Source organism: Phyllostomus discolor, chromosome 2 (assembly GCF_004126475.2).
Source record: "Phyllostomus discolor isolate MPI-MPIP mPhyDis1 chromosome 2, mPhyDis1.pri.v3, whole genome shotgun sequence".
NCBI lineage: Eukaryota > Metazoa > Chordata > Mammalia > Chiroptera > Phyllostomidae > Phyllostomus > Phyllostomus discolor.
The window spans coordinates 140,885,412-140,901,447 of record NC_040904.2 but is presented as its reverse complement, the minus strand read 5'-3'; the positions used below and the strand labels follow the sequence as shown (position 1 = coordinate 140,901,447).

General features: G+C 34.4%; 1 protein-coding gene across 1 annotated transcript in view; it reads left to right on the top strand.

The window, feature by feature from the left end:
* Nucleotides 1-16,036, top strand: part of OTOGL (otogelin like) — a 128,586-nt gene that overhangs the window by 64,350 nt on the left and 48,200 nt on the right. The window contains exons 26-31 of the mRNA XM_036018638.1: nucleotides 1,453-1,587; nucleotides 6,356-6,505; nucleotides 7,739-7,858; nucleotides 9,099-9,215; nucleotides 10,020-10,176; nucleotides 10,690-10,716. Of these exons, the coding sequence (XP_035874531.1) occupies nucleotides 1,453-1,587; nucleotides 6,356-6,505; nucleotides 7,739-7,858; nucleotides 9,099-9,215; nucleotides 10,020-10,176; nucleotides 10,690-10,716 (706 nt within the window). The remainder of the gene's footprint in view (nucleotides 1-1,452; nucleotides 1,588-6,355; nucleotides 6,506-7,738; nucleotides 7,859-9,098; nucleotides 9,216-10,019; nucleotides 10,177-10,689; nucleotides 10,717-16,036) is intronic.

The following is a 16,036-nucleotide window of genomic DNA, read 5'->3' as shown; positions in this document are numbered from 1 at the left end:
CACTTTGGTTCGCAGCCTGAGCTCAGTCCACTGAGCTACACCAGCCAGGGCTCAACACCATTAATTGAAAACCAGTCCTCTGGGCACTATGCTATGGTAATTACTAATGAGACAGGAAGGATTTAGACAAACCAAAAGATGTATTGAGCTAGTGTTCCCGTTGCTGGTGACATGCAAAACTAAGGGTGGAGAATTTGCATTAAGACCTATATGATTTCCAAACAGTTAAATACTTTTCTTACTTTGAAAATAAACACTGACCCATATGCCTATAAATGAAAAGGATTCAAGAAATGTGTGAGTCCTTAAAAGTCAGATATTGAGTCCAGAAAAATGTCCCTTTTTTTTTGTGATGAAATTCCTACCTTCCCCAAGTTAGTGAGAGAACTCTTAGAGAACTCAAAGTTAAGAGCAGTGTGACTTTTAACTTTGGGGAGCAGGTAAAGACTACTTCAAAAATTTTATGAAAACCATGGATTGTCTCCCTAGAAAAATACAGATATTCAAAAATAACACTTTACAATAAATTTTCAGGGTCTGTAAAATTACAGAAGCCCATCCATGAAGCTGAGATACAAAATTAGAAACATTGATTCCAGCGAACATGCTTTTAGTGGATGGAGTGGGGGGGGGGCAAAAGGCGAGGGTGACATGAGAGGAAGGGGGTTGATTTATAGTGTCTGGGACTAAATAATATTCTCTCAAACAAGGATAACCTAAAACTGACACTAGATTTCTCTCCTCAACTGCTTAAACCTTTCCTGATTTCTCTGCAAGTGGCATTAAAAAAAAATAGAACTCTGTCTCTGCACTTATTTAACTAAGTGACCTTGGACAATTACTCTTTCTTAACCTCCTGATCTGTAAAATGGAGATAGTACTTAATTCAAAAAGCACCATAAGAGTTAAGCGAGGTAACATATGTAAGGTTCACAGGAATCCCTCAAATGATACATATTATTTTATTTACCAACATGTACCACAGTTGTGTATCTATTTCAGTTTTAACTTGTAGGCATACAATTACTTAGCTAGAAAACTCTTTAAAACAAAAATGTTGCCTAAAATGAAAAAAATTTAAATTCCCCTAAATTACATGTGTTTTGGGATATTTATTGAAAATAAACTGGTTGATAAATTTGAGCTATAATAATAAAATTGAAAAAAGGTTTATTAGAAAATATTAACAGAAGATATGGAGATAAATGTTTAAAAATTAAACTAACTTCATAAATTTTCACAATATTCATATTATTAGAACAAAATAATCTTTATTTTAGAGGTAAGTTGTATTTCAGTTTCATTATGCATCATTGTAAATCCTGGTCTTCCTTAAGACTTTTTAATAAAAGTAGCTAAAAATTACATATAGTGCACAATTGTCTTAATATATGGAAATTAATATAGGGAAATTAATATGGTGAAATTAATATAATGTTATTGACATTTCAGAGTACGGATGATTCAGATATATCAATCATTGCCCAGAACAAGAAATGCTTTGACAATGATATTGTTTGTTCTAAAAGTGTTTTGGTTTCAGTTGGAGACACTGAAATTTACCTGAATGATTCTCCTTACAAAGAGGTTAGTGAAAAATTTCTTTTCAGATCATTTTAACTTGTCCTGAGAATACTGAAAATAAAAGAGAAACAATTTGGTGTGCTTTTTCTGTAACTGGTTGCTAGATTTTTTTTTCTTTGCTATTTTATGTGGTTTCAGTAAATCATACCTGACTTGTCTCTTTTGTTGACATGCCAATTCTCCACATTCTAATTATTTCATCTTTTCTTTATTCTTACAATTATCATTCTGGCTCTAGCAATAGCCACCTATTACCTAGAGTACTTCAGTGTCCCCCAAACCAGACTCCTGACTACCAGCCTTAGTCCATTTCCTCTAATCGAGACTGGCACACCGTGGTCAGGGTGGTTTCATTTTCTAAAATGAAAACCTAATCCATCACTCTAGTGCTTTGAACTTTTCAAATGCCTTCCCAGTGCCCGGCAAGGCCTCATTAGTCTGACCACTGCCACCTCTCCTGACTTACTTACCTCTCATCACTTTCTGCTTCAAGCCCATGTTCCAGAAGCTGGAGCTTTTTATCCATTCTTCAAGGGCTCTGTGTTCTTTCCCTCACTTCTCTTTCTTCCTAAATGTCATTGCTTTTACCTGGATCAGCCTTTCCATTTAACTTATTCTTACATGATAGGTCTCACTTTACTTCTTTCAGGGATCTTCTCCTCATTCATTGCAGTAGGGAAATTATGAGTATAGTTGTCTGCCTTCTTGATTTGTCTATGAGTTATGTGAGAATTGGAACCACTGTTACCCTGTTCATCCTTGCATTCTTGGAGCCTGCACAATTTGAAAGAATTAATCTACTCCATTCATTCATTTGTTCATTCATTCATTCACTCATTCATTCATATTTCTACTGTATACCAAAATCTCTGTTAGTTATTGAGACTACAACAGTGAAAAGACACTGTGCTTGCCCTTAAAAGTGTTATCTGTGGTGGGGAATACATTCAAGTAAGTGAGGATGTACAGTGTGATGTGCTACATATGGTGAGAGTGTGTACACAAGGATAGTATGGGAACTCCTGGGAAGAAGACCTAAACCAACTTTGGATGTTTAGGGTAATTGTTAAGAGCATAACCCTGGAAGTCAGTCACTACTCAGTTTGTAACCCCTATTCTATCACCTGCTAGCTGGGTCACTCTGGGCAACCTGCAGCTTTCTTATTAGTAAATTGGGGTGATTCTACTTCTTAAATTTATATGAGGGTGAAATAAAATAATAGATTTCAAAAAATGTTTCTTCTCCCCTCTTTTACCCTCTTGATTTTTGAAGGCTCAGAAAATGTGCTCTAGATGAAATGATTTGAACTAAGTCTTAAAGGATGGGTGATGGGTGGGTGAAGAGAGAGAATAGAAAGGCAATCAATATAGAGGGAAGGAACAGAGTTGAATGATAAATGGCATATTTGAAGAACCCCAACTGGTTTAGTTTAGTTGAAATATATGGATATATTGAAGGAGGATATGGCAAAGGAAGTCAGGGAGAAGTGTCCAGGTTGACTTTAATGCCGGAGACACAGGGGCAGGGACCATAGACAGGAGGCTGGTTCCAGATCATGGAGGCTCTCGAATGGTTTAAATGACATGATTTGATACATGACTCTTAAATAATGCCCTCTGAGACTTCAGAACATTGTTTCTCAAAGTTTGGTCTGCAAAATTCTGCATTAACATCATCTGAAATATTTGTTATAAAAACTAGTTCCTGGGTTCCACCTTAGTAATTACAATGGTTGAGATGGAGAATGACAATCAGTGTTTTTAATGGAACCCCCGATTCTTTCACACACTAAAGTTTGAGAGCCAGTGCCCTAGGACATAGCTGACATCTCAGTTGGAAACACTGAGATTAGGCAGCAGTCCAGCTTTAGACAAAGCAGAGTTCCTCTAGTCTTGCTGACATCTTTTTTGAAGTAATTACTACAGTTTGGAATAACCTTCTTCAGCTGGATAGTCATTTATAGGTGAAAGTTCTCTCTAAGAACAAGAATGTGTTCAAAAACTGAAGAGAAAATAGTAAATGCTCTTATAAAGACAGTTTGACACAACATTGATGTGGTACTTACAGCTCTGCGTAGCTTTCAAATCCAATTTTTACCTGTATGCAGGTGTTGGTGATTCTTCTTCACATAGGTTGATGAGGAAATGTCATAAAGGTAATTTGAGCATAACAAATCCCTCCTAATATTTATTCTTGAACATCAAAAGTGAAAATAAGTACCATTTATTTTATGGAAAATTGATTGGTCATTCAGTACAAGAAGATGAATATCTTTTTTTTTCAATAAATGAACACTTTTAATTTTATTAAAAATGAAAGATATAAACATTTTATGAATTTATTTAAGTTGTACTTTAAATGTTTTAGTTCCTCACATTTATAACATCGCTAGAGTTTTTGTAAAGTGCTATAATTCTCACCTAAAGTGGGGTTCTCTATTTTGGGCAGTTCATTGCACAACACTCTTCCGATGAGGACTGTCCTTTCTTCCTAACCTGAAACAAAGGAATACACATCTCCTTTTGATCAAAGAGGACTGTTTGTCTTGTAGTAAACTGTCCTGTCTAATAAAAACTGTCCTGCAGGCAAATAGAAAAGATGTGCAGAACCAAAGTGAAGGAAGTCTGATAATAAGCTGCCTTATCCAAAAATTCATTTTATGTTCTAATGATATGTCAGTCAGTCTGAGGGAACTTTAATAGGAAAACACACGAGTACTTCATGATTGAAATGGAACACTATAAGCCACACTCCATGCTTTAATTGTTGCTGATAAGGCTGAAAGGTGAGACCCATGAACAGGCCAGTGCAGGAACATATTCAAAATTTATGAGTCAGGGCTTGATATAGAAGCTGAGGATACTGTCATGAACTTGACAAAGTACACCTTTCAAGGAGCTAAAATTCAAGTGGGTGGAAGGCAGATAATAATGCCAAAGGCAAAGTGGGATAATAGAAAGGCACTGAAAAGTGTAATCAAAACAACAGAAATAGGCTTATGGCAGAGAGTGACTTGGGGGCAGGGCAGGCTCTGTTTTATGGGCCTAGTGAAAAATGCAAATGTGGGACCCCACTCAACAGGAAAATATTTTCCTTCCTTTTGCAGTTTCTCTTCTCCTATTGTGGTATTTTTCCTTTATTATTTAAGGCCTTGCTCACTTGCCACAAGGGTACTTCCAGGTTGAGTGCAGACCCTCACAGGTATCCAGGGCCTTGCCCCTAACTCCTTCTAGGCACTTGGGGGTAGAAGGAAATGAAGTTATACAGAGTCCATTAACAATGTATAGGTTATACAATAGGTGCTGTTTTATTTAAGACACTGAGCAGTTAGAAGTATGACCTTGGTCTAAGAGACTGAAAACTTCTTATGGCTATGAGTAAATTTATTTAATTTCTCCTATGGGATATTTATGTGTCTACTATAGTATAGTATTTCTAAAGTATGCTTTTGTTATTACTTGGGGGGAAGAACAATAACCAAATGATTTCATATCTCCTTTATAATTTTTATTTTGCTTCTGGAAATACTAGTTTTAGTTAATTTGGTTTAACCATGTAATTTTGAAGTTATTATATGAGTTAATTTCAATGTTAAATTTAATGTAATCTTTTATAGTGAATAGAGCCTGCTCATAAAGATCACTGTATATTCTCACTTCAGGCTAAAGGCACTAAATTTTCCCAGTGGGTTCCATCCCTAGTTTCTCCCTACTGTTATCCTTTCAAGCATGTAAATTATCTTCTTTTAATATATAAATATGGCCTGTCACATTCCTATTCAAAAGCCTTCATTCAGTATACTCTGCCCATGGAATCACAGCTCTTGCGTTTATGGGTGACGTGGTTAAAAAGGGTCTAAGGCTACTGTAGTCATGAAATCCATGCTCTACCAGGAGTGTCCACCTGCAGCCCAGGAGGGCTGTGAATGCGACCCAACACAAAATCATACATTTACATAAAACAACATGATCTTTTTGTGTGTGATTATGTGTTGCAGTGTATTTAATGTGTGGCCCAAGACAACTCTTCTTCAAGTGTGGCACAGAGATGCCAAAAGGTTGGACACCTCTGTGTCCTTTGGTGCTCTCCTTAGTCCTGACTAAATCTTGGATTTTCCTGCCTCTAAGCCTCTATTCAGGTGATCCCTTTCACTTAGAATGATTTCTTCTCTGTTCTCATATCCAGTCCTCTATACCTTCCTGTGTATGGCCTCTTACAGATCAGTTCATCCCCAACCCCTTGCAAGAAGCCTTCTTTACCCCCTTTGATGGAAATTCATTGCCCCCCCTCACTCTCATATGTATGGATAATACATATGCATGTATGTGTGTACATATTACATACATATGCACAGTTTGTGATTTTATCTTCCTATTATGTAGGTTTGTAGATAAAGTCATACATTTTTTGCACAGTCATATTTATTCATTATCAATATGGAATTTCTGAGCCAGCAGGTATATCCCCTTAATTTATTCTCCATCCATGCTCTTGTTCGTGCCTTTCTCTATAACTGAAATACTGTTTCTCCTATGCTCACCTGTTCATGTTGAGCCCATCAGGCAGTTTGTGTCTCATAACCAATTTTATCTGTTTCCTACTTTATGCATTTGCTTTGTCTTTTATTATACAATTCAGAAAAAATGGTTCTAAGCAAAAATACTAGTACATAGATATTTGTTTGTGGATAGTAACTTTTAATATTTACATTTTTGTTAGAGAACAAGGAATTCACTGTTTTCTTTATAATAATAATTATTATTTTTAAAGGAACAAACAGGTTTTTTTCTGGTAAATGAACCTACATACCAACTTTGGAAGGCAGGGTACTACATGGTAGTATACCTTCCAGAGAAAGACATCACTATTCTTTGGGATAAAAAGACAACCATTCATATCAAAGTTGGACCACAGTGGCAGGTAGGTCAATCCAAATGAGATGCAAGTTATAAAATTATATTTATCTTGCAATGTTTTGTGGAATTGAAAAGATTGATGTTTTTCTTCAAGAAATTGGTTATATATTCAGAATTACTAACTTATACCCCAGTGAAGAACCACTTTATCAATTGGAGTACAGTTTTGTATACAGTTCTTTTTGCCATTAACCTTACAGCATCCAATTTTCCAAAGTTACTGAGGTCAGCTTCTTTCTTCCCATCCCCTTCAGCATGGTTATGTGATATGTTTATAATACAGTTTGATTTATTTATTACAAGATGCATTCCATCTTTCCCTCCATATTCTGGATATATTTGTTGAATTTATATATAGTGAAATTATTTTTAAATGTAAAAAATTTACATTTTTTTACAGTTTACAGTCTACAGATTTTAACAAATGCATAGAGTTATACATCTACCACCACAGGCTTATGCCTCAGGATGGCATGATGTATGAACGTTAAAGTTAATTTTTTCTTTAAAATTATATTTTAAAATGAATATCAGTAAGAAAGATATGGGGCTATTAGAAGAGATGTGATGTCACAGAGTCAAGAAACAACCTTTAGTTATCTATCATGAATACAAACAACCTTTAGTTATTATTACAGCAGTAAAGTTGGGCTAACTGAATAACCAATGTTCCATGGTTTGGAGTTGGTGAAAATATGTACAGAATGTTTTGTTGGCAATTGTGTATGTGTGATACATATTAAGTTATCTCAGAACATAAATACAAAGTCAAAAAATTAAATTGACCAAGAATGTTTAATAAAAATCTATTGAAATCTCAAAAATTATTTAAAATATTTTGGGTTTTCCATCTGACCTGGGGAAAAATAAATTACTTTCCTGTCTCAACATTCCTAGTGTTACAACATGTTAAACATAACAGGAGGTGGGGATTTACAATAAAAAAATATGTATACACACAGGTATACTGTAATGTTTGTATTATACTTTGCCAAACTAAAACACTGGCAAGTGTGGAAAAATAAAGTTTGGAGGATGATAAAACATTTTTGAGAATTTAAGATAATTGTTACATTTAATTAAATAGTTAGGAAACTCAGCCTTTTTGAAACATTTTAAATGGTTGTAGAAATTCTTCAAATGTCTATTTTAAGTATTTAAAATATTTTAATGACTATGAGTTCTTAAATGTTGAATTGAATACAGACTATTTCATGGTAATTTTCTTTTACTTTAGAACAAACTATCAGGATTATGTGGAAACTTTGACAAATGTACTTCAAATGATATGACCACATCTAATAACATAGAAGTGAGAAATGCCCAGGTGTTTGGAGATAGCTGGGCATTAGGACAGGTAAGTTACATATATATATTTTAGAACTAAACGATTTTTTGGTATACTTCTTCATTGGAATATTTTATTCTTATAGCAAAATGCATTTAGGTAATAGTATTTTATGTAATATTTCTATAGTAATTCACATTTGACAAACTACTTTTGCATTTATCTTATCATATAATTCTTGTGACAACCCTACAATACAAAGCGTGTTGTTTTCATGTATGATGCTCAAGAAGGTTAAATGATTTGTCTAATATTAGACTAATATTATGAAAGATTGTCTTAGGAAAGCTACATCTGGAGCATTCAAAAAAGCCTTGTATCTTCCTGGCTTACTGGGAAGATGCTGGTGCTCTTCCCTGAGGCAGGGCAAAAAGGAGAGAGGCTGGTAGGTGATGGTGAGAGCAGGCAATGCTGTAGAGATAAAGTCAGGTTAGGATATGCTGAAAGAGAAGTAACAGAGATATTTATGTGGAAGTGTCCAGTTTTTAGATTCAGGGAAGAGATCCAGGCTAGAAGTACAGATTTGGCGGTTATTAGTATATTCAGGTTGTTGAAGCCATGAGAAGTGCATAGAATGTGAAAATGAGAGGTTTGAAGATCAAAGTTTTCAAAGAAGAAAGGGGGAAGGTAAAGGGCCAGTGGAAGCAGCCAATAAGGAACCCACCCAGAAAATGGTGCTGTCAAAAGCAAATGAGAAGAGACATTTAAAAAGGGCAAAGAAATAAAAAGAATCAAAGGTAGCAAAAGGTCAAGTGAGATGAAGACTGAAAAACTTCCTTTATATTAAGTAAAGAAAAGACCACTGAAGACTTTTCCCAGGGCGGTTTCAGGGAGGTGGATTCAAAGAGGTGGAGACTAAATTGCTGAGTATATGGGAGGTGGGCATGAACATACTTGAGTATATACAATCCTCAGGGGCTGGCATGTGACAGAAATGAAAGAGGTGAAAATTAAAGGAAAGAATCTCATTTGCTCATGTAATTATTTTAATCGTTTAAATGCCACATTTAAGAAAATGGGAAAATTATTTACCTCTACTTTCTCTCTAATATCACTATGATTTTTCAATAATATATACTATCACAGTGAGTTGGCTCAGCGAAGGTGCTTAAAGTAAAGCCCACCTGAAAGAATGAGAACGTATTAATTAGATGTGATTGTAATGGATGGAGTCAGGATTGGTACTCTGCTTTCTGCTTCACAGACACCCCCTTTAAATCTTTCTTTTCTCTCTTAACAATCTCCACAGTGTGAAAATGCACATGAATTATTTAAACCCTGTGAGGCACAGCAAAACAAATTTCCTTATGCCAAGAAAGAATGCTCCATTTTGTACAGCGATGTTTTTGCTGCCTGTCGCAATGTGGTAAATGAATACTTTACTAAACTTTCAGATCTAAATGGGGACTGCTGTATTTACAATATTAAAATGAACAAGACAAATAATTTAGCTACTCATTGTTAGGAAGACAAACTTGTAGTTTGTTTTTCTGTAGAAGTGATGCATTTAGTTGATTTACTCTCTCCCTCATGCCATCTTATTTAACAGCATACATTTGTACATAATATTTGAACTAATATCTTCTAGTTTATGCAGCACTTTTTGCATACATCATCAAAGCCATAAAAGGTTGATCAAAGCTGTATTTTTTTTTCCTCAGAGAATATTGCCAAATGGGCATTCTTTTCTTCAAACCAAAGCATAATTTAAAAGTATTTTTAGTGGCATATTTAAAATGGTTTTATAATCACATCACAAGATGAAATGTAATATATTTAGAAATTTAATTGTTTAAAATATTCATAAAAATCAAATAAAAGCACAATTGGTAACAGAGCATTCTTTTAATGCCTTGTGAATATTCCAAAGATGAAACAATTAACTCCTGTAAAATATAAATCTGTAATATTGCAAATGTTGACGTTACATTTGTATGTTAATCCCATTATCTTTTTTGCTAGTTCTTTGATCTTATGTTTGCATAATGAATTTCTTTATCCTTTAAGCCATATAGAGATTTAAGATACTGAGAAGTCTCTAGATGTCAGTGTTAACTGATGATATCAAATTTTGAAAATCTACCAGTTAGTTTTTCCTTTAAAATGTTGAATTTCCATCAATAATAGTTAGTAGTTACTGAAGTTAATTAATCTCTTCCCTCATTTTCAGATTGATGTTACTTCTTTTGCCAAAAATTGCCATGAAGACACATGTAACTGTAACCTTGGTGGGGACTGTGAGTGCTTATGCACGAATGTGGCGGCATACGCATATAAGTGTTGTCAGGAAGGGGTCCCGGTACACTGGAGGTCATCTACAGTTTGCTGTGAGTACCCCACTCAGAACATCACTGTTAGGTGGGAACCTTGTAAGGATATCAGGCTAATTTGTCTTGTCCTAGAACTAGTACTGTGGAACTCATGGAAATAGAATTTCTTTAAGATGATTAAATTTTAATTCCTTTGAAAACTCAGGTACATTTTAGTATATCTAAAGGATTTATAAAAAAACTTGAGAGAACTTTGTCTGTTCTGTTTGACTGTTGTCATTGTAACATTTGGACTATAATTTATTTATATACCATCCTTGTTTATAACTCTATTCCTCTTATGGCTATGAAGTTTCTGTGTTTTTAATATAAGAAACATCATTTTGAATTTGCTTTCAGATTTGACTCTAACTTATATGCTTATGTAGATGGTCATCTGAAGACTATAATGTTCTCATTTCTGTGTTCTTTTGCTTTGTTATTGGTAAACACATGGCAATGTCTTGCGTGCATTTAGATAAGTGGGCAGATTCTTATATGGTTTAATGTTTCTTCTTGTTTTTCTTTTAGCACTTGATTGTGAATATTACAATGAAGGTATGTGACATTTCAAGAATATCACTATAATATTCTATTAAATTCACATTCAGATTTTTAAACAACTTTGCTAGAAACAAAGTATGAATAGCTTGTAATTTGGTTGATGACCAAATAAAACCTTTGCCTTCTAAAATGTATCTAAATTTCTAAGTGTTTGTATTAAAATTTATTGTCTGGAAAATAAAAAGAGGGTATAACCATCTTCTCACCACCTATGAGGCCCTTAATAGTTTTTGAATGACATGAATAAATGAATGAGTAAAATTAGCTAATTTTTCAGGTAAAAAGGAAGAAAGATATATATCAAATGCATACCTTTTGCCATTATATATAAAAATGGATGTTATTCAAACTTCTATTATGTTAGAGAAAAAGACAAACTATAAGTACAATTATAATAATAAAAGGAATAAAATAATTATTTAAACATTATAAGAATGAGCCCTGGCTGGCGTAGCTCAGTGGATTGAGCTCGGGCTGTGAACCAAAGTGTTGCAGGTTCAATTCCCAGTCAGGATATATACCTGGGTTGCAGGCCATGACCCGCAGCAACCACACATTGATGTTTCTCTCTCTTTCTCTATCTCCCTCCCTTCCCTCTCTAAAACTAAGCAAGTAAAATTTTTTAAAAAAGCATTATAAGAATGAGAATGTATTAATTTAATAGCAATAATGAAAATCTCCAAGCTCTGACAAGCATCCAAATTTGCAATGAGAAGTCTGTCAGGTGGTGCTGATTAAAACTAAGTTATAGTGGATGTGGGACAAAACTATATTCTCAGTGAAAATGCCAAAAGTTGGCAGAATTGGTGCCTGCTTTTTGTCACACCTGTTTAATGATGAAGGCATAGCCACACTGTAATGATTTCAGATAAGTAAGTGACTGGAAAAATTAGAGTAATAGTTATAGAAAATCTAAGCCATTGAACAAACAAACAAACAAACAACTACAACCATGGACACGTGGAACAGAATGACAGCTGTCAGAAGGGAGGGGAGAGGAGATACTGGATAAAAGAAGGGAAGGGATTAGACAGAGAACATATATGCGTAACTCATAACTACAACAGCAGTGTGGTGAAGGCCAGAGGGAAAGGGGGTATGGGATCAGTGAAGGCAGGCAAAGAAGAAGAGAACGGGGGACGTCTGTAATAGTGTCAACAATAAAAATTTAAAAAATCACAGCTAAGCAACTTACTGAAGGCATTTTTGGTGCTTTATGGAGCTAGGGAGAAATCTGTCAGCTATAATCCAAAGGAGGCCAGAAAATTTTAGAGAAATAGAAATGATGAATTAAAAAGAAAATAATATTTTAGTTTTTGGTAGTTTTCTTACAGCTATGGAAGTTTGATGGAGCAAAAAATCCCTCATTAAAAGTACTTGGTGGTAGTTAAAGAAAAATCTAAACCCCAAATATTTCCTGTGCAGGATTTAAAACACATCCATACCCACACATACTCCACATCGGTCCTTTGGATTCCATGATTGCCTAATATTTATAACAATAATAGCAACAACAGGTTTTATTGTATTAACTACTTTACCTATATTATATAATTTAAGCTTCAAAATATGCTTGTAAGACATATATTATTATTAACACTCTATAGAGGAGGAAATTAAAGCACAGAGGGGTTAAATCACTTGGCCAAAGTCACTTAGCCAAAATATGGTAGACTAGGATTTGTAAACCTATGTAATCTTATTAATAATATCACCCAAATAAATTTAATAGAAAAGAAAAAAGACAAAAGAAAATGCTTTAATAATTTCCTCACTTATGAATTCCCACCTCACACAGTTCTGCTGTGGAAGCCCCCACCAATTCCTATGTGCTTTCTGCTATTCCCTCCGCAGGCCCTTGGATCCTGAGGCAGAATTTTCTGAGTATTGACTCTCTAACATTTTCCTTTCTGTCAATGTCTGCAGAACTTCTACTGATGGTTCTTTTCTCTAGTGTGTTGTAGGATTCTTCAAACCAGTTCTTCTAGTTTCATTTTTAATACTAGATTGGTCGTATTCAGAGGGTGAACATGAGCCATGTGGCCTTCAGGAGTCACTGTGGACTCAACGAAGTGAAGGGGAATCTATTTCCTGTGGTCAGATTAACAGGGAAAAGAATCAATCTGCATAAGAGAGTAAGAGTTTGTGAAAATAATGCAGTAAAAATAGGTGACTGAGGGGAATACAGAACTGTAGAAATTGCTAATAGCAGTAAAAAAAGGAAATAATTTGAAATGATTATTTTTGTTTCATCCAAAATAATTTCAGAGCTATTGTTAATTTACCATGTCTTCTGTGGAAATTCATAGCTGACATACTTTTCTCTTTACTTATCACATAATGAACACTATGTCATTAAGATATTTATCATTAAAGCTAATCAAGGAATAAATAATTGTGGTTATGTAAGAGGACAATTTTTTAAAAAGGCAGGAAAATTCAGAGGTTACAGCTGAGATTAACTCAATGATCCTTAATACAAAGAGTGTATATACTATCTTCATGTTCACTTTATGGCATTAACTAAAAAATGAAGGGTTTATTGTTATTGCTGTAGGGGAACAAGGACTTCACTCTCCCACTAAAATTGTTGTGCAAGTTTTATGTTCAGTGTTTTTCTTTTTTTAGATAAGATATCCTCAGTAGTGTGTTTGAATAATCACTGCAGGAAATGATGGCTTTGGCAGGTGGTAAAATCATTCTTTTCCCTGCAGAAAGTAATGATAAAGTATATGACTTTTGTCTCTCAATTGTTGGTGAAAAATGCATGCAAACAATCAAGACACAAGATATCAATCAACTAGGAGTGAATTTAGAAGCTTTTGATTTTTATACAAATGAATTTCTCCAATGGCAATTGTGTCTTCAGGTTACTGTAGTTAGGGACTTGTGCAGTAAGGTAGAGATTTTGTTTAGTCATCTATTTCCTTTCCCTATTATTTTGAATATCTGTGAGGGTCCTCCAACCCTTAAGTTGTAGTTGTATATGACTTTCTTATTTTGAATTGCATCTCATTAAATATACATATCAATCTACTCATAAGTGCATTATTTATATACAAGGGTGGGCAAAAATAGGTGTATAGTTGTGAGTACTTGAAACATGGCTTATTCTTGTATTACTATTTATTTATTTATCCTCACCTGAGGACATGCTTATATACTTTAGAGACAGGGAAATGGAGGGAGAAAAAGAGTGGGGGAAACATTGATGTGAGAAACATCAGTTGGTTGCCTTTCATATGCACCCCAGCTGGAGACGAAACCTGCAACATAGGCATGCGGTCTAATCATGAATTGAACCCTTGACCTTCTGGTTTGTGGGATGATGCTCAACCAACTGAGCCATACCAACCAGTGCTTGTATTATGATTTATTTTTAATTATTGTATTTATTATTATAATTATTAACCTCCTTTTGCTGCTTCTGTATTTATACTACTTGACATATTTATAAATTGAACGATATTGTACACTGGAAGTTAATATTGCTCTCATCTGTTCTAGAAAACAAGACAGTAGGTGAGGTAGTGTAGACTAATGATACAGTTTTCTTTGATTGTTGTAGATTTGACCTCATAGAGAAACACAGTACATTTTAACAGCAGTGGGGTGTGTATGACTCTCTCCACTGCAGCAAGGCTCATAGAGAAATTCTCCACTGCTCAGTTTCATTTTGGCATGGGGGTAGAGTTCTTTCAAGTCTCCATCTCTACTCAGGTGTTCAAGTCCCTAAGAAAGCTCTTTTCTTTATAAGCATCCTCAGCTGTTCAGCGGTAAGACACTCCAGCTGATGATTCAGCAGAAGAGACAACACTTGAAGATAACTTACTCTATGAGTCCCTACCTCTCTCCTTCTGGTTTTAATGATTAAAATTTTGGTTCTTGTTCTCTTTTCTACTTGAAAAATGTTGGACCTTGAATGAGCTAATCCAATGATCTTCTTTCCTTCTCTCAGGCCTGATTATTGTTCTGAGAGGCATAAAACCTAGTTGTTGGATTTCTTTGAATCTTTCTTCTCTCCATCTTTTTTTTTTCAAATTATAAGAGAAAGTTTATTTAGAAAGTTATAGAGGTAGAACAGGTGAGCCAGCTGGGCTGTGTGGGCTCAGGAGATAAGTCACAGATGCAAAAGAAGAGCCCTTGGAACTTAGAAAAGCAGAGAAAATGTTCCTGGGGAAGTAGATGGTGAAAGGGGAGGGAGAGAGGGAGACAGAGAGAGAGAGAGGGAGAGAGAGGGAGACGGCACCTCTTCCCTCCATCTTAAGAGTGGGCTGGGGAAGGAAAATTGTCCTTGAGATAAAAATTAGAGAAAAGAAGGAAAGTGAAACTCACTGGGATTAACCAGATTAATCTTTTTTGATACCATCTACTACATATATATTAGCATTTTATGTAACATAACATAAAACAGACATATCTGTAAAAAGTATACTGCTGATGATATTTAACCTAATTGGATGATTTGGAATAGATGCGTATTATGGTACCTCAGTTATATTAAGAGCACTAGATGACACAGAGATTGGATTGAAGGTAAATTGATCTTACTATCGTAAGACCTAACATATATTTTTAAAGTCTTAGTGAACTTATTTAAATAGATATACCTCTGATTATAAGATTAAGTATGCGGAAAAATTATTCCGATTGATTTTTGGGTTTGGTTTTATACTAACGATAGTAAATATTTTCTACTTTATATGAAGCCATTTAAGTGTATAGAAAATGATAGTATTAAATAAAAAGATATTTAATTTCTCTGGTGAGTTTCATCTTATTTTCCTTTTGTATAGACATGCCTCACTGGTGAAATTCAATAATCCCCTGAACATTAAATTATTGAATATCATATCTGTGAATTCTGTTTTCATGCTATGCAACTTCCTGGGGAGAGACTATTTTTAGAAGACTATCAGAATACCTGGTCATTGATAGATAACTAAACTTATGTTTCCTAAGAGTAGATTAGACTCTTGGAATATTAGAGTGGAAGGTTAACTAGAAAAACTTCTTTATGTACGTGGGGAAATTTGAGATCCAGAAAGCCTAAGCCAACCTTGTATTCAGAATTGCTGTACATACATGTATACATATACACATTCATGTGCATGTATATTCTAAATTACATAACTTAAATATGTATGTATATATTCCAAATAATTATAATATATGTTTTGAAAAAGAGTTCACTAATTTTATTAGTGACAAATCTTTAAATGCTCAGTAATTTTTGGAGTATCTTTTGTTATTAAAATTATCCCATTGAAATGACAATTTGAGATGCAAAAATTCTACACCAATTTATAATTCT